At 46.1% G+C, this 23,918-nt stretch overlaps 2 protein-coding genes across 2 annotated transcripts; one reads left to right on the top strand and one right to left on the bottom strand.

Moving 5' to 3' along the window:
* The first annotated feature begins 9,427 nt into the window (after nucleotides 1–9,427).
* LOC136527387 (cinnamoyl-CoA reductase-like SNL6) lies at nucleotides 9,428–13,003 on the top strand. Its single transcript, XM_066520099.1, has 4 exons — nucleotides 9,428–10,249; nucleotides 10,836–11,030; nucleotides 12,187–12,536; nucleotides 12,642–13,003. Exons 1-4 carry the CDS (start codon nucleotides 9,902–9,904, stop codon nucleotides 12,736–12,738), a joined length of 990 nt encoding a protein of 329 aa, XP_066376196.1. The 5' UTR covers nucleotides 9,428–9,901; the 3' UTR covers nucleotides 12,739–13,003.
* Nucleotides 13,004–13,331: 328 nt separating this feature from the next.
* LOC136527394 (uncharacterized) lies at nucleotides 13,332–17,860 on the bottom strand. Its single transcript, XM_066520113.1, has 7 exons — nucleotides 17,526–17,860; nucleotides 17,323–17,424; nucleotides 16,563–16,677; nucleotides 15,945–16,060; nucleotides 15,626–15,814; nucleotides 15,141–15,286; nucleotides 13,332–14,712 (listed from the first exon to the last, which is right to left on the bottom strand). Exons 1-7 carry the CDS (start codon nucleotides 17,660–17,662, stop codon nucleotides 14,531–14,533), a joined length of 987 nt encoding a protein of 328 aa, XP_066376210.1. The 5' UTR covers nucleotides 17,663–17,860; the 3' UTR covers nucleotides 13,332–14,530.
* Between the last annotated feature and the right edge of the window lie 6,058 nt (nucleotides 17,861–23,918).

Below are 23,918 nucleotides of genomic sequence, written 5' to 3'. Positions count from 1 at the left end.
GGGCGAGCACAATGCCCCTCACAAGCACTTCTCTGGAGCGCCGCACAAGTTTCTTGCGGGCTTCGACGGAGACCACCACCAAGCCATCTAGGAGGTGGCAACCTCCAAGAGTAACAAGCACCACCGGCTTACAACTCGATCACCTAGTGCCACTCGATGCAACCTCACGATGCAATCGCACTAGAATCGCTCACTCACACAATCGAATGATCACTTTCAAGTATATGTGTGATGGAGGGCTCCCAAGCACTCACAAGCATGGACACTAAGTCCCCTTAGGTGCTCTATGCCAGCCATGGCCGAAGGCCGCTTCTATTTATAGCCCCAAGGGCTAAACTAGCCGTTACCCCTTCACTGGGCAAAAATCGGGCCGACCGGACGCTCTGGTCGTGTTGACCGGACGCTGGACCTCAGCGTCCGGTCGCCCGCAGACGGCCACGTGTCCTGATTCCAACGGTCACTTGACCTGACCGGACGCAGCAGCTTCAACTGACCGGACGCTGGACCTCAGCATCTGGTCATTTCCAGTAAGCTCCCCAAGGCATATTTCTTCGACCGGACGCGTCCGGTCCACCTTGAACGGACACAGACCAGCGTCCGGTGCAATACCCTCGGTACTGTGCCGACCGACCAGCTCGACCAGACGCATGCTGCCAGCGTCCGGTGCTTTCAGACCCAGCGTCCGGTCAGTTGACCGATGCCAGCGTCTTCGCGATCAACTCGTTTTCACTTCTAACTTCTTCACCCTTGCTCTAATGAGCCAACCACAAGAATTTGCATCCGGCGCAATAGAAAATAGGCATTCCATTTTCCCGAAAGAGAGAGACCCAAACCCATCTCAACCCTGCAAACACCACCTCCTTTGTAAATGTGCCAACACCACCAAGTGTACACCACCATGTGTATGTGTATTAGCTTTTCACAATCATTTCCCAAAGGATGTTAGCCACTCAACTTGCCACGCCACTCGATCCTAGCGATGATGCAAAGTTAGATCACTCGAGTGGCACTAGATGACCGATATGCAAACAAGTTTGCCCCTCTTGATGGTACGGCCATCTATCCTAAACCCGGTCATAAACTTCTCTACACACCTATGACCAGTGAAATGAAATGCCCTAGGTTATACCTTTGCCTTGCGCATTCCATTCCATCTCCTCCAATGTCGATGCAACACATGCACCAACACGATCAACAATGATATGATCCACTTCATATCATCACATGATTATATTGGTTCATCGATCTTGACTTTACTTGCTCTTCACTGTTGCCATCGTCCATCGGCGCCAAGTCTTGCTCAAGCTTCACCGCCATGCGGTCCATCACTCCAAAGCCTTCGACTTGCCCTTCACGCTTGCAACCGGTCCATCAAGCCAAGTCTTGTCTTGATCTTCTCCACCTAGATCACATGACTCAATGTCATGTCTCATGTGCAATAAGCTCCTTCATCATCACATGTGTGAGCTTTGCAACATCTCCAAACCATTTTCACCTCCATGGCATATGTTGCTCACACACATGTACCTGTGGACTAATCACCTGTGTATCTCACATAAACACAATTAGTCCACCTAAGTTGTCACTCAATTACCAAAACCAAACAAGGACCTTTCAAGGTCTCGTTGAAGTCTCCCCCTCTGTACATGTCTTCGCCGTATCCTCTCATAGCGTCCATGTCCCCTTGAGTCGCTTCTTCTTCCTCCTACCCTTCCCTACCTTCATTAGGTCTAGATACGGCACGTAGTTATAACCATGATAAGGGGGCCACTGTGTCGGGTCAAGGTATGGCTCGAAGCTCTTCTCCCATATACTAAGGTTGTTCGAACGGAGATACAAGGGTAACATGTATGGCAGACCCTTGAAGTCATATCCACGGACCCTACAGGCAGTGATCATGTGAGAGCAAGGGGCATGCATGATCTGAGGGATGTTGCAACTGCACTCTACTTTGTCAAGATCAACTCGGTAGTTTTGTCCACCATAACGTTTGCCGCCCAAGCTTGTACCACCCTTCCCCCGTACACTAAAGACATGCCGACGAGATCTATATGGCTCGACGGTCTGCTGCTTGGCCAATTCCTCAGCCTCCTTCATGAAAGGATCATGGTACCCAAGAGGGGGGTGAATTGGGCTAATTTAAATTTCTTTCAATAATTAAGACCTACACTTAGCCTATTTCACCCCCTTGTGCCTAGAATTGTTTCTATTGTTCTACCGCACAAAAGTTTTGCACCCTAGGTTCTAATCCTACTCTAGCATGGCAATTCTAATAATGTGAAGACATGAATTGAATTGCTTAAAAGTAAATGCTCAAAGTAAAAAGAATGAGAGGAATGCGGTGATGTTTTTCCGAGGTATCAGAGAGTCACCACTCCCCACTAGTCCTCATTGGAGCACCCGCACAAGGGTGTAGCTCCCCCTTGATCCACGCAAGGATCAAGTGCTTTCTACGGGCTGATTCTTCGACACTTCGTCATGGTGAATTGCCCACAACCGTTCACACCATGACTTGGGTCATCCACAAGCTCCGTCGGATGATCACCAAGCTTCCAATCACCACCGAGCCATCTAGGTGATGGTGATCACCAAGAGTAACAAGCACAAATTCTCACTTAACCAAGACAAGCCTAATGAGAAAGGTGGATGTACATTTGCTACTCCCTATGCACTAATGAGGTCCTTAATCTTGGATTCTCAAATCTCAATCACCCCACTAGGCTCCTGCTCTCCCTTGCACTCCAAAGGTGTTTCTTAGCTGAATAAATGAGCAAGAGAGCTAAGTTGGATGAGTGAAAGAAGTATTTATACTCCCCACTTCAAAACATACCCGTTGGGGTCTAACTCGGCATTTTTGGGGTGACCGAACGCTTAGGTCAAAGTGACCGGACGCATCCGGTCATTAATTTGACCCTCTAATCACATCCAATTCGAAATCCTTCGTGAATGAAATTGACTTTTAGCGATCTTTGGGCTGTCCCTAAGCTACCTAGTACTAAGTTTGATAAGTGTGCACCACACTTAAACCATTAGACTCACATAGGTCAAGCTACTAGTCTATACCCCCTTAATAGTATGGCCAAAGGAAAAAACAAAGTCACAAACTACTCTAAGTGTTTCTCCAACGCCAAACAACACTTAGAACTAGTCCGTCCTTAACCTTGTCGTCCATCATTTAAAAACCAAAATGATTTCCATCGATAGAGGCATAAAAACCATAATTGCCCAATCAATTACCATTACCATGACCTAACTCAAATTGCCTCTACAAAACATACGTTAGTCGCGGTAATCTCATGTCGTCATTAATCATCGAAACCCAACTAGGGGCTCAGATGCTTTCACTTCAAATGATCTGCTCCTGCCTTTCCAAATCGTCCAAGCTCAGCTATATTCCTCTGCGTAAGTTCCCACCTCTTGACAAAATATTCATTGCACTTGTGAAAGGAGAACTCAACAATTCCAGACACAGGCAATGATCGAACTTCAGTGAATACATGGTTGAAAGACTCTGATGAGTTGGTGGTCATGATGCCGTACCTGAAACCGCCCTCCTCATATGCTAACGCCCACTTAGCCTTCTGTTCCATCTATGCCTCTAACCAGGCCTTGCCCGCTTCGTTTAACATCTTGTCTAGTTCTCTCTTTGTCTCCTTGAACTGGTGCTCTATACATACACAACATAGAGCCTTTACCTTGTCACAAACCTCCTTCTTCCACTGACATCACCAAAAATTAGTGGCAAAATGTCGCATGCACCATCTATGCACTAGAGGTGGGAACCCATCTATATGTTCACCTGCAGCATTAAGAATCCCTGGGTGATGACCCAAGATCAAACATATAGTGCGAGATGGGCCAAGCACATGTACACGTAGAAACCGCATGAACCATGACCAAGATTCATTGTTCTCCCCCTCTACCAAGGCAAAAGCCATGGGTACTATCTGGTCCTCCGAATCAATGCAGCAGCCATCATCAAGGTGCCCCTGTACTTTCTGGTCAGGAAAGTGCCATCAACAAGTACGACTGGGCAACGATACCAGAATACATGTTTCGTTTGTGCAAATGACCATAACACACGATGTAGGACATACCTCAACGGGTCCTCGAAATACATCTCTCCGGTGTCTATAAACCATTTCAAGCTAGGGTTGTAATAATACATTGCAGACAATATTCGGGGAACCCTGTTGTACGCTTCCTCCTAGCTACCCCAACGAATCGCTAGGGAAATTTGCTTAGCACGCCAAGCCTTTCCGTACTTCACATCATACTTAACGAATCCAGATATGCACTCTTGTAAGGAATACACTGAAATGTTGTTATTGTTATCAACAAGCCCCAATATACGATGGGCAAGGTAACGTGCAGTGAGTTGTTGATGATTTTCCTTCCCCTTATTTGATAGGCAAGTGTGGGGTTGGACCACTTTAGTTATCCTCCACTTGCCATCACTTTGTCTCTTTCATGCATTTAACCTCCACATACAACCATTTTTGCATGTCATGTGGTACCTCAACTCCTTGTCAGAATGAGTGACGTTATAGGGCCTATGGTAATAGACAGCATAGTCCTAAAGGAATAGCTTCATCTCTGACATTGTATTGAATATCATCCCGTTCTCTAGGATTACATTCTCATGGTCATACAATGATTTCCTACACATCTGTAGACCGGTGTCACAAACTACCATATCCGTCATGCTGACATCCCTATAGTTTGGAACGCCACTGAAAGGTACGTTCATCGACCTCAGTTGCATAAGCTCTGTCGCTGTGTAAGGTGGTGGTGGAACATACTGTTGTGCTTCGCTAATCCTACCCCATGAATCATAGGGAGTATCATCCTCTAGCAAATCTATGACTAGTCTATCCTGAGCCGGCATAGCATGAAGTACCTAAGTTGGTACTGGTAATGGCATAGCATGAACCAGTACTAGCATGGCATGAACCAGTGTTGGCATAGCATCTGTACCTCCTTGGTTATCATCAGAATCGTCTGAATCACTACTAACTACATCACCGATCATGTCCTTCTCCTCCTCTTCCCGTTTGAACTCGTTCACATTGAAGTCATTGCTTATACAGCCTACTAGAGTTGAATGAAACTGCTCCTGCATCAACTAACCATCTAAATCCATGTTACCCTGAGTTGCTTCTCCTTTGACCCCTAATTCTTGTTCATTGCCTCCAACACCATCATTGGACGGCCCGTCCTAGACACCCTGTATCCTATACCCATTCTCCACCACCACCTCAGCCATGGGCACATTGGAACCTTCGATCACCCTATTGTAGCGGGACCAGTGAGCACGGTCGCACAAGGGCATCAGGACATAGTGTGCCCTAGTCTTCCCACTATCAAACCTCTCCTTCAGTGTGAAATCACTGCCAAACTTTGCATTCAAACGGACACAAAGGTTGTTGAAGCTAGGAGGTTCATCAAACCATTCCAATTCTTCCTCCATATTCTCAAACATACCATCTTCTTTCCTAACACTTCCTCCGTAAAAAAATTCAGACACAACAATCCATCTACAAAAGCATTTGAGGAAACTTCATCAAGTCATCGAAATGGTCGTATCACGCACTACTAAGTACCAACTCTTGAAAACTAGTATCTATACTAACTACCATTACTATTAGAAACTAACTAAACCCTAACTACCTAACCAATCCATGAACCCAAAGTCCTAACTAACAATAGCCTAAACCCTAAACCCCTAATCCGTACTAACAAAAACCTAAACCCCAAATTAATAACCAAACCCTAAACCCAAAATTCTAACTAACAGAAACCTAAAGACTAACTACCTGACCATACTCTAAATCCTAACTGCATAACTATACCAAATCACTAACACTAATCGATTGATTCAAAAATTAATCACCAAAATGAGGGTATTGGAAGGGGGAATACCTTAGCAACAAGGGGAGAGCTCCTGGGGGTCAGCCCCGACGACGGAGACGGTCGTCGGCGTCCTCGTCGGCGGCGGCGATGGCTGAACGGCCGGCCACCGAGGGAGGCGGCACGGGCGACCAAGGGGCTGACCCTTACCCTATCAGCAGGGGAATGGGGAGAGAGGCAGGTAGGGAGGCGCGCCCGGCGGTGGAGGAGCCAAGGGAGGGGGCGACGGCGGCGGGAGGCGGCGGGCACGGGCGACGGGCGCGGGCGGGCGTCTGGCGGCGGCGTCGGGCGGGCACGGGTAAAAGGGAAAGACTGGAGGGAGAGAGGGAAGGGGAAGCCGCGTCATGGGCCTGTAACTGGGCCTGCCGCGCCGTACGGCGTGGCGCGGCAGCGTTGTTTGGCCGCGTCATGGCAATAGGCGCGACCAAAAGTGTTAGTTTAAAAAAAAAGATAAACTGTGTCATATTTGAAAATAGTTTAAAAAAGTGTTAAAAATTAAAAAAAAATCCACAAATCAGCCTTCATCTATGTAATTAGTTTTGTAATTAGTCTATATGTAATACTCCTAATTTGTATTAAAAATTCGATCCAACGGGGCTAAACTTTAGCCCACAGTAATCAAACGTGGCAGTAGTACTCAAACAGCCAGCTGGTGATATGTATCGTATCGTAGCATCAAATTAAATGGCAGGACTGCAGATCCTAGCTGGGATGATGCCGAGTAGTGTGTGCGTGAGAGCACATATATGATTTAACTTGGTGGTGCACTGCGTGATATGTACTACTGTATACACTACTCTAGCGTCTCTTGGTCATATCATGCATGTATGTAGGTCGGCAGTGGCCGCCGGCCAGCGAGGTGAGCATTTAAAATGTCCACGGCGACACGGTCACCTATATTGATTGCCCAGAGTGTACACGCACGATGTAATCGTCCATGTAGACTATATATGTCAAATTCAATCTCTTGAAGTTCTTATAGGATGCATGTGCATGTGTGCGCTCGTATGAGTGACGGTATGTGTGTATATGAGAATCTCCGAATGTTTTGTGTGTTCAAAAAAAAAAATTGCAACACGAAGATGCATCGAACAACTTTGGTTTCTCTAACAAGTGTACTTCAGCTTGCAAGTAGGAAAAATATGAAGCGTGATTTTAATTTGTATTATTTGGAATGCTTTTTTTTTTTTTTTTTGCTTAATGTATTCTTTGGAATATTTGAAAATACCGTAACTACTAGGTCACAAAAGGATGAAAGAAACTCAAACTTTCTGGCGTTGTCACGAGGATCTACTTGTTTGGACTCATTTATGCCATGCCCATGAAGATAGACATAGACTTCTTGAGTGGCCAATTTTTTTTTCTTTGCTGCCTTTTGTTTTCAAAATCTTTTCGTCCCTATTCCATTCCGTCGTGTTGTGAATATTATCGAGGGACTTCCTTGTCCATGTAATACTATTCTTTATCAAGAAAATTCAGGCTCTAAATTGGCTGTCATATAATTTTTTGTTCGAAATTATAAATTGTTTTTTAGTTTTTTTATATGTACTTAGATTAGTAAAATATATACGTATCTAAAATAGTAAAATGACTTATAGTTTAGAATTGAGGAATAGTTTTGTTCAAAAGAGGCAACGGAACGTTGGTAATTGCGGGGAAAACGGAGTTCCCTAATAAGAAATTAAAATTATATATGGAGGGTTTTGATCAGTGACTGATTGATACAGATTTGTTTTTTATAAGCAAATAGTAGCTGCACGATGCCAGCATTATATATATATATATATATATATATATATATATATATATATATATATATATATATATATATATATAGAACTACTATCCTATAGCTGGCTACAAAATAACTTATTCTGTAGCCACTTTGAGTTACGATAATTACTATGTTAATTTACGAGATTATAGTAACTCCTTACAAAGTAGTTTACTATAACGTTATGGTAAATATCCCCATATGTTATAGTAACCCAATTATCGTAAATATGTATTGACATTATGGTAAATTAGTATATAAAATTATGGTAAATGAAGATGGCTACAGAATAACTTATTTTGTAGCCGGCTACTGAATAGCCTCTCCCTATATATATATATATATATATATATATATATATATATATATATATATATATATATATATATATATATATATATATATATATATATATATAAAATGCATGTACAGATTTGTTTTCGAAAAAATAAATATACATGCCCAGTACATATGACATATGCAGACTTGCGACACGTTAGATTTCTGGCAGGAATTTGGGGGGTTAGGCCGTTAGGGCTATCGATCATTGCTCTGACATGTGAACCGTGTGTTTTTTCTGTTTTTTTATTAAACTAAAAAGGAAAAAAAACCACCAGGACTGGACCGAAGCATGTGGTTTCTGATCGAGGAGGCGTTCGGACTCGGGAATCGGTTGGCAGATGAGGCTGAGGTAAAGATGGCAACGGGGACCCGATCCCCGATTCCCCGCGGGGAATTCCCCTATTAGGGGACGGGGATGGAGTCAAATATGCCCCCACGGGGATATAAACGGGGAGAAAACGTCCCCCGTCGGATTTGGCGGGGACGGGTCTGGGGGAGCATTCCCCGTCCCCGATACCCGCATCCCCGCCCCGTTTATATACAGGCTTTGCTCTATTTCCTGATGGCCCAACCAGCCCACGAAGGCCCAATGTCTTCTGAGTATATATAACAGCAATAACCCTAGTTCTACACCTTTGTGATGATTAATATCCTGCTTCTTACTATTTAGCTATTTTTGGATTGTGATTCGTGGTGTACTCTAATATTGTGTCGATGAACTCATGTGAATGATGATGAATTAACCTGAATGGTGATGAACAAATGCGGGGACGGGGATCCCCGACGGGGATTTTTCCCCTCGCGGGGGCGGGGATGGGGGAGAAATCGTCCCCGTGAGCTTTGGCGGGGACGGGGACGGGGATTTTTTCTCCCCGCGGGGACGGGGATGGGGAGGCAACCTCCGACGGGGAATTCCCCGTTGCCATCTTCAGGCTGAGGTGAAGCCGAAGCGGAAGCTTGGCGGAGGCAGGTGCAACCGGTGGCCAACGCGAGGGCCACGCCCTGTGTTGCCGTTGTTTTTTTCTGAGCCAACCCCATCAGTCTCGGCGTCCCCCCTTATTTGAGGCTAGCTATAGGTTTGGGGCCGCGGATGATTGATGCATGGATTCCCCCTGCGTGCGTAGGTAGTTGGCTGCTCCGACTCCGATCTTCTAGACGACCCTCCTGCAGCTGCGGCTTCAAGGCCTGCGCGTCTTGAACGTTGGGTGCGAGGTTTTGCCGGCGCGCGCGCGAGGGCGCTGACCACCGCAAAACCACATGCGCCAGCTACCAACTAAACAACTGGCGTGGATGCGCCTGCCTACGCGTCCGGCTTCCCAACCGTCCACAGTCCAACCCATCAGCCCCAACACTTGACCTCCATATGTATACTGTATTGTCTCAGCAACGAGAGCTTCGTGGTATCAAAACTATCATGTCATGTGCAATGAAATGGAACATAGATACAACACTCACGCCCAACAACGCCAACGGCACAGGCACAGAGAGAGAGAAGAGACACGACGATACGGCACGGCACGGCACGGCACCGGGAGTCCGGCAGATCGGCACGCCCTTTGAATGCCCCCTCCCGCCTGCCGCTGCCTCTGACCCGGACCGGACCCGGAGTATCTCCTCCTCTCCCGACTCGGAATCCGTCTCTCTCGCCCGCCTTCTTGTCCTTGCCGGCCGCCCCGGCCTCCTCTCATCTTTCTTTTTTGCTGTTGTTGTTATATATACTCCGCGCCTCACCTTCCCCTCTTTGCAATCCGTATCATCACCTTCGCGTCGTCAATCCACCACCTGAGTTTCTCCTCCGGTTTCGCTGTCTTGCCTTCTTCTTGCCTTGGTCCAAGAAAGAAGAAGTAACAATCAGGCAAGGAAGAAGCAGACAGCATGTGTCCAGGATCCGTGGAGTCGGCGGCCGGGGCGGCGGGCAAGAGCGTGTGCGTGATGGACGCGGCGGGGCCGCTGGGCCACGCGCTCGCCGACCGCCTCCTCCGCCGCGGGTACACCGTCCACGCCGCCACGTACGCCGCCTGTGGTGACGAGCGGGAGGAGGAGGAGGCCGCGGCGCTGCTCAGCCACCTGTCGTCGTGCGGCGGCGACGTCGACGCGTACAGGCACCGGCTGAAGGTCTTCCGCGCCGACCCGTTCGACTACCACGCCATCGCCGACGCCGTGCGGGGGTGCGCCGGCGTCTTCTGCATGTTCAACACGCCCGACGACCAGGCCCAGTGCGATGTGAGTAGTACAAATCAAAACAGCAGCTTTCTTTCTTTCTTTATTAATTTGGGTTCTTCAAACGAATGAAAGCTCTTTTGTCCGATGAGCACTGTAGCATGAGGAGGGACAAGGCAGAGCAAAGAAGATGAGCCGATGCTTTCCCTCTTTCCATCAAGAGTTTAGAGTTGTCCATCTCCTCCTCCCTGGTCTAGGCTGTTTGGTTCGTTCCAGACGTGGGCTGGGACCCCGGACCTCCTCCGATCCATTAATGACACAGCTCATGTGTGGCTGTGAGTGAGCGCGCGGTGCGCCTCTTCTTCCTCCTCCAGCTCCACACAACGGAGGGTGCAGTGCAGAACTGGGCCACCAAACGGAACCGAACCAGCCGCGGGAAGGGGAAGGGAACCGAACCCTTTCCGCGTGCATTTAAAACCCTTCACATGGGGCATGGCAGCTGCATGCGCTTCGTCCTCGCCGCCCCTGCTGGCCTGCTCTGCTCTGTCTCTGGGACAAGCACGAGCAGGCAGGCAGAGCTAGCACGACTGCGCACGAGCTGGCTGTGGCTGGTTTTCTCATTGAGAGTTGCTTTTGGTTTGTGTTGCAGGAGTCGACGGTGGAGACGGAGGTGCGCGCGGCGCACAACGTGCTGGAGGCGTGCGCGCAGGCGGACGCCATGGAGCGGGTCGTCTTCACCTCCTCCGTCACCGCCACCGTCTGGAGCGGCGCCGGTGAAGGCCACGAGGAGGCCGTCGCCGACGAGAAGAGCTGGAGCGACCTCGCCTTCTGCCGGAAGTTCAAGGTACGCGCAACACACGCACGTCTCACCACTACTCGTACGAAGCTAGCGTCAGCGTAATAGGCAACTTGTTGCTGCACCTGCCTGCTGACTTGCTGTTGCACCTGCTGGCTGCTGACGCACTTGCTAATAGTACAGTTGTTCACTCCATGGATTGGCCGTCGTTTCCAGTGCCGTCCGTGCGTAGGCAACTTTCATCAGCCAACAAAACAAAAGTTACCAACTTCCATGCGGCCAATCATCAAATCAAAGCCGGCGGATGAGGCTGCGGCGCCCTGGCCTACGTCTACATTGGGTCAGCGGCTCAGCGCGGCATACATGGTCAAGCCAAGCCCTTGGGGGGTCTTGGAGGGGGAGGGGGAGGGGGAGGGGTCGTTGGGACAGGTGGTGGGAAAGACCGAAAGAGATGGGTGACGTCCTCATCCAATTGCCTGCAGCCCCGGCCGGTACCTTTCACTTTCACCATGGATGATCCATCCATCCATTAGGGATGGGTGACAAGTCCCTCCACATCCGTTCGCTGTAGCTTCCCTCCCGCACCTCTTTTGTGGGTGCCGTCGCGTGCCACTCCAGCCCTGCGGGCAGCGTGCGTGCTCGGTGATCTGGGTTCTTGGTGGCCAACTCCGTTTTGCATTTCTGCTGCTCTGCTTCCCTTAATCCCTTACCTTGATGACCACAGCACAGGGACGCCAATTCAGATTCAGGCGTGTACGAGTCACAGAGCTGTCTCTGTCTCTTGAGGCTGGCTGTACAAGTCCAAACCTGTGCTGTGCGCATCAAATGAGGAGGAGGAGTAACTGGAACGATCGGGACCCCGCTTAGATAGAGAAAGATCAGGTTTCAGACTTCATACTGCTGATGAAGCTGACTTCTCAACTGTCTCTGGCTAGGGGTTAGGACACACTAAAGAGATTTGAGTAGTAATTAATAATAAAACCAACCAATAAACATGCACATCATCATCAGACGGATACGCACCAGAGTGTTTTCCTTTAATGATTCTGCTTTGCTAATCCTGATCGCCTCATCGTGCTTGCTGGGCCTCATGGTGCCAATAATCACACTACAGCCTCCAATCAACTGCTGTCAGTGAAACATGCTGCCAAGTGCCACGCCTGACCTGACTCCGTCTCCTGTCTCTGTCTCTGCACTTCTGCAGCTGTGGCACGCCCTGGCCAAGACGCTGTCGGAGAAGACGGCGTGGGCGCTGGCCATGGACCGGGGCGTCGACATGGTGGCCATCAACGCTGGCCTGCTCACCGGCGCCCCGGGCCTCAGGCTCACCGCCGCGCACCCCTACCTCAAGGGCGCCCCGGACATGTACGACCACGGCGTCCTCGTCACCGTCGACGTCGACTTCCTGGCCGACGCGCACGTCGCCGCCTACGAGTCCCCCACCGCCTACGGCCGCTACCTCTGCTTCAACAACGCCGTCTGCCGCCCCGAGGACGCCGTCAAGCTCGCGCAGTTGCTCTCGCCGGCCGCACCACGCTCGCCACCACCACCAAGGTAATCAATGCCACTCCGTGTTTGTGCTGACAGAGACAGGCAATTACTCCTATTTTGTTCCTGTGCTTACAAGACATGTGCATGGATTTTTTTTTTGGGGGGCAGTGACGAGCTGAAGGTGATACCACAGAGGATTCAGAACAAGAAGCTCAACAAGCTCATGCTGGAGTTTGCCAGCGGGGTATATGGGGAGCTGGATTAGGAATTCCTGTTGTTTTATATTTATTTATTTATAATTAATTATTATAATTACCCCACAGATGCAATGCAATGCAACTAGGGTTGTTGCATTCTTTTGTAGTATTTGTAATTTCCCTCCTCAAAAAAGGGGAAATGTGTTTGGCTGGTCAAATGTGCATATGCTGTGCATGGCCAAACACGCCACGTGTATTGATACAGCCCTGCGCCCTGCCAAGGGGGAGAGCATTTGAGTGATCGATTGCCAAAGCCAACAAAGTATCTATCTAGGTTCGTGAGTTACAGGAAAATTTGCAGCTCAGATGTTGCCCTTGTATGTACAGAAAATACGATGAAATGCTGAGACCTCATTCTAAGGCACTGCATTCCATTAGTTACTTGAAAGCTTAAACGTTGACAGCAGAATCACATGAGTAATTGGTCTGGCAAATAAATTAACTTGTAAGTGACGAAATCAGTAAATGAACACCTACGAATTGTCTTTTTCCCCGACTAAAACTGTTCTAGACTTGCACATGATAAGTTGTACATTGACGGATATGTTCTGGAAAAAAAAAACATTCATGCTCATGCGCTGCGTAATACTTGCTTTCAAGCTTCAACAAACATGATTACGGAAGAATCGTTTCAGGTCAAATTTGTGCACCAATGGGGTGGCCCGGGGACCCCAAAAGAAACGGGTGGGCCTGGGTTCACAAACCCTCACCAACAATACCTACTACTACCACTATTGCTCAGAGATTCAGGTCATTCGTCCTTCCAGAGTACACAAGTTTGCAGCAGCAATACGGAAAGTCACTTTCATCCACTCCACACATCATCACACACGACATCATCAACGAGGCGTAGTGTAGGTCGCCGCATTTGTCTTCCTCGCCGTTGCGCGGAGCGGCTGACTCGACGTCGTCTTCAACAACACCGGCGTGTCATCATCTGTGTTTTGTTCCCCCGTGCGGTTTGGCGTTGAACAGCAGGCACGCCCATGCCAAGCATGCTGGTAGGATATCACAAGATGCGTTCATCGTATCAGATCAACAAAGGCCTCAGAGCTTTGCCGTTCATCGCCCTGTCAATGCAATGCGTTTTCCCAGACGGTCTCAACCTTTTTCCCCTTGACAAACAGCAGGGCCACTAAACTGATGAACGTGAAGCTTGTCAATCCATTTTTCTATTCAGGTGACATCACTACCAAATGATCACCATGGAGTGTTGTGAGAAAGAGGTGACTGGTGACTGGTGAGTGGTGTTAAACTCACAACAGAATTCAAGCCACAAAACCAGCACACCGTCTTGGTGAGTCTCGAAGAATCCTTTCGGCCCAAGTTTGCCCATCAACGACCACAGAAAACAACCATTCAAATCCTAGCCCTAGAAGGCAAGGCAGCACTACGAAAGAAACTGGGCCTGGACTGACCAGCCCTCACCGGGATTACCAAACCGTTTAAGATTCCAATCAGGTCCCCATAACATAGCGCGCGCACTGTCAGGCAACAGTACGAAGCATATTCAGTTAGGCATCGCTATTAAGCAGCGGCGGATCCAGGAAATATCTAAGGAGGGGCTGAACAGCACTAGTCTCAGCCCCCCTACACTATAGAACTTTGCCTAAAAATTCATGGGGACTCCACAGGAGGTTCGGGCTTGAGCGCCCCCCCCCCCCCCGGTTGGATCCGCCCCTGCTATTAAGTCACTTCCCTCGTCACCAGGAACAGACACATAATTACAGGTGGAAACAGAGAAGCACACAATTGATGAGTTTGTGGCTAGCCTAAATTTGACAGGCAAACATCTGCTGGCTAGGCACTCAGTGTGACAGAAACAACACTGGACAGCTTGAACTTCCGAGCCTTTTTGGAATGCAGCGGCTGGAAAACAATCTCTGTGTATTGCTTCACAGAAATCTCTTTCCACTCTGAAGATGAAGTCCCCTCAACTCGATAGTCACGAGGAGAATACGATATTTGAACTCGTGACCTACCTGCATTGGTGCATTTGCATTAACAGCAAACCAGACCCCAAAAAAAAACAAATACAAGCCGTGCACATCATCTACAGCATTTAGGCAGAGATGTCTTGTAATAATAAGAAACTATCATACGATTTCCACCTAGTACACAGCAATCCATCACCAAACATTATAAATGTCCTTTTGGTTTTACGGAGATGGTCATGCACACATGACATCTCCATAAGCATTCTATGGATCTAGTACTTTAACCTCTGGACTCTATCCTCCCTAGTCCCTTGCACAACAAAGCTAATAAATTATATGCAGCAAATGCATTGTTCCACTAACCTAAGTGATAGGCACACATAAGTTCTCACCATGAACAAATCACATTACAAAGTTTAGGTGAAGATTGTAACTAGCAAAAAGAACAAGAACAAAAGATTCGTAGAGCTTACCAAAACCACCAAAAAGAGTTGACTTCTGGATGATGAATCGGCTGACTTTTGACCTCTTCAGATTTTTGAGAAGTTGAATGTCCTCATGCCTGCCTTTGAACTCGATGAATTCACCAAGAACATTTTTGTCTCCTTTGAGTTCCAACCTACAAAAGGAAAGACGCAGCTATATGTATTATAAAAAAGAACCTGAGCCTCTACATTTTCGCACTGGACTGCAACATGTAAATAGCCCCAACTACCACAAGATGCCCTTAAATTAAAACAGAAAACTTTTTTGAGAGACAAAATAAAAACATCAGGCTGATACTAGACAATGCAGTTTCTCCAACCAGATACAAAGGATGCTGTTATCTTATTCTCTCATAATTGTTCAGATCATGGTCATTCTTTTTTATCCCCATAGAAAACTGCCATAATACACCAAAAGGGAAGCGAAGTGGAAAACAAATTTTAAAAGGGCAACAAGAAACGAAATGCTTCACCTGTCCCACATAGGCGATGAGCTGAGAATAAAATGTAGATTCTGGAGTACTGAATCTTGCATGTCACTTTTGCTTCCAGTAAATGCACCTTTAATCCATGCTGAGAGTCCACTCTTTGAGTCTGTCTTGAGATCCTTCCATTGATCATACAACATGACCTCTGGTTGGATGCTTATAGAATACGAAGGCCTGATGGAGAACATCTTAAATAGTTAAAACTAAAATTATAGAAAGAGCATGACAATAATAATGAGAAAAATCAAAGAAGCATCCAACAGAAGAAGAGCAAACAGAACATAAATTCATAAAGAGAACTAACCTGCAGTCGGGATTTGGCAGAACAACTCTCCCGTAGATATGCCCATCAGGCAATTTTGCTCCCCTTTGCTCCAAGTATGATTGAAGGTTAGCAGCTAGCCTGTTGACTTCTAATACCTAAAGAACATATTGCAGCAAATTAATAGACAGGAAACAGGAATACAAGAAGAATGATTGAAGATTAACATACAGGCATCAGGCGGTACATGCAAACCTAAAAACCCATAGAATGCAAGTACTTGATTTTCCACAGTTGGAATGTGACTTGGGTCTCAAAACGATTCTAGGATTTCATAGCAAAGGATTGTGGAGCATAAAATTTACTATCAAGAATATTTCCAACAAAGAATTTCCCTTTGAGAGTGTAGAAATACAAATACACAACTCCAGTACTATATGCCTCATAGTTCTACAATAAAGTAAACATCCTTTCTGCCTAAATTTTAACTGGAAAGTACAACAGTTTGGCTAGTGGTCTCATAGTTAAACACACGGTTATGTCCAAATGATACCTCAACCTCACTATTTTCATTAACAACTCATGAGTAAATAACACTCTGCAGTACCATTGAAGTTGTCGAAGAACTCAAACAGAAAAAGTAGTGGTCAAGCCACATACCGGGTTTGGAAATATCTCTTGCTTACGCTTCTTGTCAGTTGGACAAGACCAATTTCCATCCTTGTCAGCCTCAACAAAACCAGAGAAGTTCTTGATCGCTACCACCATCACCTCCCTGTTTCAGTGTTAGAAGATCAAAACCTCAATTTACAAGTTTGGACAAAACAATAGTCCAGACTCAAGTAACTTTAAGATCATATGGATGGACTGTGCAAAGAGGTTACATTGGGTATGAGCCAGTAACAATGACATCTAGACAAGTTAAAGTGAAATTGGGCAAAGCTGAAGCAATTTAAAAGACAGTAATAGTGCTGAAGAAGTATCACACATGGGGTGGTCAGAAATGCTATTTCTATGAGCAAGCACAGGGAGGCAGGCTGCAAGTGATCGCAAAGGGCCTACCCCATTTGTCTATCTAGCTCCACTAGGTGGTAGCCACCGAACGGCACGTCCAAACATTAAATCTAGAGGGTCTAGGAAGATCTTGAAGTGTTCAAGAGTGAAATTGAGCACTTGAGGAAAACAAAGGACTAATTAGATTAGGCAGGCTACAATTTTTTGGTACTGACTTCATCATTCTGCAATACATTATCTCTGAAATCTGAAGACAGTATACCCAATTGCTTCTCTAGTTGTTACCGTGTGAGTATGATGCAGTGGCACAGGTCCTGATAATAACTTCGGAAAGGGGGGAAAATTCTTGTAGCAGACGAACATGGAAATTGCGAAGTAGTAGTAGATGCCTAGATGGCAGACTGACCTCTTGGTAACGAGGACAACGTCGATATGCTGGCGCTCGCCGGCGTCGGGGTCGGGGATGCGGAGACCGACGAAGCATCGGCTGGCGTAGAGCTTCTCGAGCCTGGAAGGGGAATCGAACCAACGATTTGGTCAGTAGGGTGGGTTTCTCTCGTCTCCATGAATCGGTACAAATACTCAAAAGAGTTGGGGAAGGGGTGGAACCTGGAGGCGACGGCGAAGCATAGGTCGGAGTGGGAGGAGTCGAGGTCGGCGAGGTAGGAAGCGTCGTCGCCGCCGGCGAAGAAGACGCGTTGGATGATCTTGTAGGCCACCAGGCCGCACAGGATCTCCACCCACATCGCGGCCGCCCTCTCTTTGCCCCGCGAACTGCTGATGAACCCCAACGGCGGAGGCGAAGGCGTTGGTGGTTTCGATCTCGACCTGACTGACTCCTTCCTCTTCCTCAGACGTGGAGGGCTGGAGGCGGTTCGTGGCAGACTGGCAGCGGAGCAGACAAGAGGAGAAATGAAGCGAACGGCTGGATCTGCTCCTCACCTGGACGAAGGAAATGACGAATATCTAGCTCCTCAGGCAATTTCTGCTCAGCTTCACCTCCCTACGCAAAAAAAAAAAAACTGCTCCTGCGAGGCTAAGACCAAGTCACTGCATTAAAAATCATCTCATGCAGACCCAGAAAATCTCTGAACTCCTGCTTCACCTTTACATAGCGGCACCGTCGTCCTGTGAGACTAGACCGGTCCTTAGACCTGTGTTTTAGCGTGGGACAGACGAGAAGATTTTTTTAATCTCAGCCTGAAATTCGCTCTCACGAGGAGTTAAACCAGGACCTGAAAAGTGCCGCGGAACGCTCCGACCAAATGGACCAGAGGTCCTTTGGCTTGAACCTCTACGATTAGATTAGTCGGCCAGACGTGTTCCGAATTTAGATGGAGTGTCCGGACCTGGTATACAGTCTTAAGCGCTAAGCAAGAATTTCAGTCGCCGAGTTGTGCCTTCCCAGTGCAACATGCTTCACACGCTAGGGCCACACGTTTAGACGAAGGAAAACCGGAAAAGAATACCGAAGGAATACCGTTGAAGTTTGGAGACGATGAGCCTGCCTGGTTTATTACCAAAGTTTGCCTTGCCAATGGCCTAGTAAGTGAAAATTGTTAAAAGTTAGACGATTTTGTTGTAGATTTAATTAGCCAAATGAGAGAGAGTGACAAACTTTTGGTAGCAAACTAAATGACTACAAAAAATTGACTTGCCCACGATTTGGTAACCAAAATTCGGTCATCAATCAATCAGGCCCAATGTCCTGAAGTTATGTAAATCACATTTGAAATTGAAAAAAAAAACTAGGATTTTGTTTGAATCGCCTAGAGCTAATTGTTAGCTGATATTAGAAACTGAGTTGAATCTCTAGCCAATGGCTGTGTGAATCCCTGAAACATATCACAATAGCCATGTCTTTATTTCTCATAATTCTCACACGCATGGGGGCCATCTCCCCCTCTCTCATTTCTTTCTTTTCTTCTCTCACACATTAGAGCAAGCAAATAGTCTACCTATGTTCACGATGTCTTTCTTTGAAGAAAGAGTGAATATTTTAGAGCAAGGTGGTTTAGGAATTCAAAATCCAAATTTACAAAATAAGTGTCTTTTAAGCAAATAGCTTTTCAAACTTTACAATGAGGAGGACACTTGGCAGGAGTTAATAAGGAACGAGTACCTAAAGAACAAGACTCTAAGTCAAATTGAAAAGAAAAACGGGTTTTCTCATTTTTGGAATAGTTTGCTGGGAGTCATAGACATTTTCTTAAGTCTTGGGAAGTTTAAACTAGACAATGCAACTCAAATTAGATTTTAGGAAGATAAATGATTGACCTCCCAAGCCTTAAAAATCCAATACCCAAACTTATTTAATATAGTGCGCAAGAAACAAGCAACAATTGATATACTTAATTTCAGCCCTCTCAATGTGCCTTTTAGAAGGGCACTAGTTAGGAATAAGTTGTTGGCATGGCAAAGTCTAGCTGCGAGGTTGCTTTTATTAACTAAATGAGGGACAAGATATTTTCATTTGAAACTTAAATAATAATGGCTTGTTTTTTTGTTAAATCCATGTACGAATACCTAGTTAATAACAAGATTAAGGTTATCCAGGAAATTTGGCATATGAAAGTGTCCCTAAAGATTAAGATTTTTCTTTAGTTATTAAAGAAGGGGTTGATACTGACAAAAGACAATATTGCTAAAAGGAATTGGAATAGTAGTAAGTCTTGTTGTCTTTGTAGCAAAACTGAAACTATCCAGCACTTGTTTTTTGATTGCCATTATGTCAGTTTCCTTTGGCATGCTATGTTTGTTTTATTTGGCATTAATCCGCCAAGGAACACGAACCATCTTTTTAATAGTTGGTCAAAACTAGGAGGTTTCAAACATAATCATCTGCTATTGACTGGGACTGTGACGTTTTGCTGGGCAATATGGATAATAAGGAACGATGTGGTTTTTGATAAAGGTCACTCAAAAAAATTTGTGGGTTCTTTTAAGGGGGACACACTGGTTACGATTTGGGCTCTATTGCGGCGTTCGAATGATGGCAAGGAACGAATTCTTAACACTTGCAAGCTACTAGAATCGAGAGCCATGGAGTTCTTCGCGTCACATGGATGGTCCTTCATTTACCGTCTTAAACTTTAGTTTCTAAACCTGTAATAAGTTTTAATTATAGGTGTGCTGATGTAATAAGTTTGGACTGATGCTTCTTCTTCCTAGAAAAAGGCTAAAGCCAAAAAATTCCATTATATAAAAAAAGTCATGTGAATCCGTATCACTTGTGAAGAACAACAAAAAGAGTTGATAACACATGTGGATATCAAGTGGCGTGAAGGAGTAAGATGGAAGAATCATCAAGTGTTAGATAATGATCAATTGGCACGGATGGGCCTCATGGTGATGATAGTTAGACATCAAGATGGAATGGATGCTATGAGCAATCTATGCTTATGTACTAGCATTGAATTGGAGCTAATGTCAATTTGCACAAGGCAAAGGTATAAAACACAAGTGATGAGAGTCAAACATAGGGGTATGCTAAACCCTTGGATTAAGGGTATCACAGTCCAGTTATCCCCTCCCCGCTTGATTCTCCTAATTAGCCAGGGCTTGGATGCTACACCCATCGGGTGCGCTCGTGCACACCCTCTGGCAGACAAAGGATGGCTCGATGACCGTAGATAGCCTACTCCTAACAAAATCACCGATGTCCATGGAGCAAGCTAAGGGAGGCTAAGTCCTCATTCGGGCCGCCTTCGCCCCGAGGCCTCGGCCAAGGCATAGGGAATTCCTGACCCAAGTGAGTCCCGAGCGAGCGAGTGCCCCCACGGTTGCCCCAATCTTGGCTCGGGCCGAGCGCCCACCCCAGCAACACCAAGTGTAAGTGCATCTGGCCCTTTAGTGGGTTTTAGTAAGTTGAATGACAACACCATTAAAGGTCTAATAAGTTTGCTAAGTGTTAAACAGAAAATTGAGTTTATTGTATACACTTGTGGATTGTGGAATGAGAAGGGTATATAGGTTCAACAAGAAGGCAAACTTGATGATATTCCACCTAATGTTCAAATTAAAGCCAAAATTGTGTATTGTTGTGTTGGAAGATCATAGAAACAATATAGTTCAAGAGAAAGACTACAATACAAATAGAATTGTTGAAATGACTTCTATATTATGGGATATCATAGTATCATGAGAAAGCGAGCATATTTGGCAAATGGTAAATGAGACATGAGTTAATGATTTTGGATTCGTCTCAATAATGGCTGGCTTTGCATGAACAAGAAGAGTTTGATAGTGGATTAGCTTTGATCAAGGATTAAAGAATGAGCCAAGAATGAATAAGTGAAGAAATACCAAGCAAAGGTTAAATGGCAAAGGACACAGCTCATATTGGATATAAGTCGGTCTCTATGTTGGTCTGCTTGTATGGATAAAGATTTGAAAAATCACTTTGCATTAATATGATTAAGCTAGAAGTATGAAGATAGAGATTAAAGTGAGTGTTAGGAATGTCAAGCCAAAATGAAGAGTATATAAGGAATCGTGAATTGGTTTGACCATATTGATGTTGATCCATATATGTCTCTATGTGAGTCCAACTAAAGCTTGATTGATCTGAACTTTCATATCTAGAAGATATTCAAGCAAGGATCACAATATTGAAGAAATAGTTTTTCAATGGATGCTTAGTATGATGTGACTTGAGTATAGCTTGATAATGTGAAGATAGTAAGGAAAGGGCTTCGAAGGACTAAGCGGAGGTGAAGGGCAAGCGATGGCTCGAGGATCGAGGTACCATGGCTAAGGTGAAGAAGAGAGTACTTGCATTGAGTCAAGGAACTAATCAAGCTATGTCGAGTCATTGTCGATGCGGGACCCACAGGATACCCCGCAAGGGAGAGAGAAGATCTAGTCTAACTAGGATTCTTCCCATGTAATCTTAGTAGTAGTACTATTCAGTAATCCTACTAAGAACCCTCATTATAAACTGACTAAGACTCTGGCCTCCTGACTATATAAATGAGGGCAGAGCTCCTGGGAGGGAGAACAGAACAACAATTGTATGACACTTCATAATCAATCCAACGTAGAGGCTAACGCCGGCTGGACGTAGGGCTGTTACTCGATCAACGATCGAGGGTCTGAACCAGGATAAATCGTTTGTCTCTTGCGTTCACCATCGAGTTCTACATACGCTGAAGCCCGAACATACTGCCTCGGGGACCCCCATGGCAGGCTATCGGTGGTCAAACATCCCGAGCACTTCATGGTTGAGCTCTGAAAGTCTCGTTTTGCTCATTCAGGTCTTGTTGAGTAGGAACAAACGTCATCCGAGTGCTTTCTGGAGTGAAACCTTGTAGCGCTTCTTGGGATCTTCGAGTGGTGAGTGCTTTTTGAAGAAAAAGTACATCCATCTGGTTGTAGCCCCCGAGCCTCTTGCTATTTGGAACAAGGAGCTGGAGGATCTTGTCTTGAAGTTGCTCTGATTGTTCGTTGAAGTTTTGTCAAAAAGAACTCGAATATGGCTCGTTCCGGGTTCTTTTTGTCGTAATGTCTTGAAGTGGTCTGCGTTGAGGAAGTCTTTTGGTGATGTGTGCTTTTTCGAAGAAAAAGTGCACTCACTGAGTGTAGCCCCCGATCCTCTTGCTATTTGGAACAAAAAGTTGGAGGGTCTTGAATCTTTATGTTGTTTGAAAATTTGTGTTCTGAAGTAGTCCCCGAGACTTGGATTATGTCATCATCCGAGTAGTTTTACGGTATCTTTCCGAAGCAGCCCTTTAGTCTTGGATTAAACCATCATCCGAGTAGTTTCGCGGCATACAGCCTCTGAGCTTATGTCCGGGTTCTTTTTGGGTGGGTGCAATTTTTCGTAAAAATTGCACTCACTGAGTGTAGCCCCCGAGCCTCTTGCTTTTGCTTGCAAAAGTTGGAGGGTCTAGATTCTTGTCTTCAAAAAATTCTAGGGCTATGTATCCCGCAGCCCCAAGCTTTCTCTGAGTTCTTCTCTTTAGAAAAGAAATCGGATGAAGAGTCTTGATGTGTTGTCGTCGTTGTAGTCTTGAGTTTCTTGTATTCTTGGTCCTTTGTCTTTGGTTATGAGCCTCCGGGAGTAGTTGAAATGAAGGCCGAGCCCCCTAGCTTAGTGTTGATTAAGCCGTGATGCTGGCCGAGCCCCCGAGCGTATATCTGTGTTGTTTTGTTCAGGAAGAACTCGGATGCGAGGTCTTGGCGTATTCTTTGATAGTCTGCTGTTGTCAGATGTAGTTGTATGGTGGTTGGGTGTAAATGATGTTTGTTGACGGGTTGTACCGTGGTGGTATATCATTCCGAATATGCTTGTCCTTGGTCACTGTTCCTTCACGCCTGAGTCCTTTTTCATTGAGTTCTATCTTTTCACTGTTTCCTTTGTCAGGTCTTTACCTTTGGTGTTCCCGGTTCATGTGCACCGCTCTTTTGGTCTATAAATACCCTCCTGTGGTGCTTGTTTTTGAATCATTGAGCATTCTATTGTGTGGCCTGAAGTCTTTGTAGTCATGGATATGGTAGTTTGTGAAGTTGAGCAGCCCCCGAGCGTATCTTGTAGTTGTTGTGTATCTCGTCGTAGCTGGAGGAAGTCTTGTGATAGGGGTTAGAGGTAGACTAATCCCGCAGTGGCGTTGCATCAGGAAGTTGGTGGCGGTAGTTGGAGGAAGTCTTGTGATGTGGGCTTTGTTCCTTCATCCGGCAGTTCTTGGCCGGCGCTCTTTGTCTGCCCTGCGGCTGTCCGGTGAAGATCAACACCTGATCCTGCATCACGTCGGGCTTGGGTAGACAGATGCCTGCCAGCCTCCTTTGGTCCATGCTTTCCTGCTATGCTGCTGATTTCCATCTTGGATGCACTGTGTTCGTCCTTTGAAGAAAACAGTGTAGCCGAGGGTGGTTTGTTCTACCTGGTAGCAAATTAGAACACGTAGTCGTTCCAGAGCCTAGCTGTGTCTGGGTTCCTCTTTGCTACCTTGCTTGTTGTAGTACTGAGTTCGTCGGGTCTTGTAAGATGTGTAACCTTGTACT

Source organism: Miscanthus floridulus, chromosome 2 (assembly GCF_019320115.1).
Source record: "Miscanthus floridulus cultivar M001 chromosome 2, ASM1932011v1, whole genome shotgun sequence".
Classification (NCBI taxonomy): domain Eukaryota; kingdom Viridiplantae; phylum Streptophyta; class Magnoliopsida; order Poales; family Poaceae; genus Miscanthus; species Miscanthus floridulus.
The sequence above is the reverse complement of the archived record's forward strand: the minus strand, read 5'-3'. Positions and strand labels throughout refer to the sequence as shown.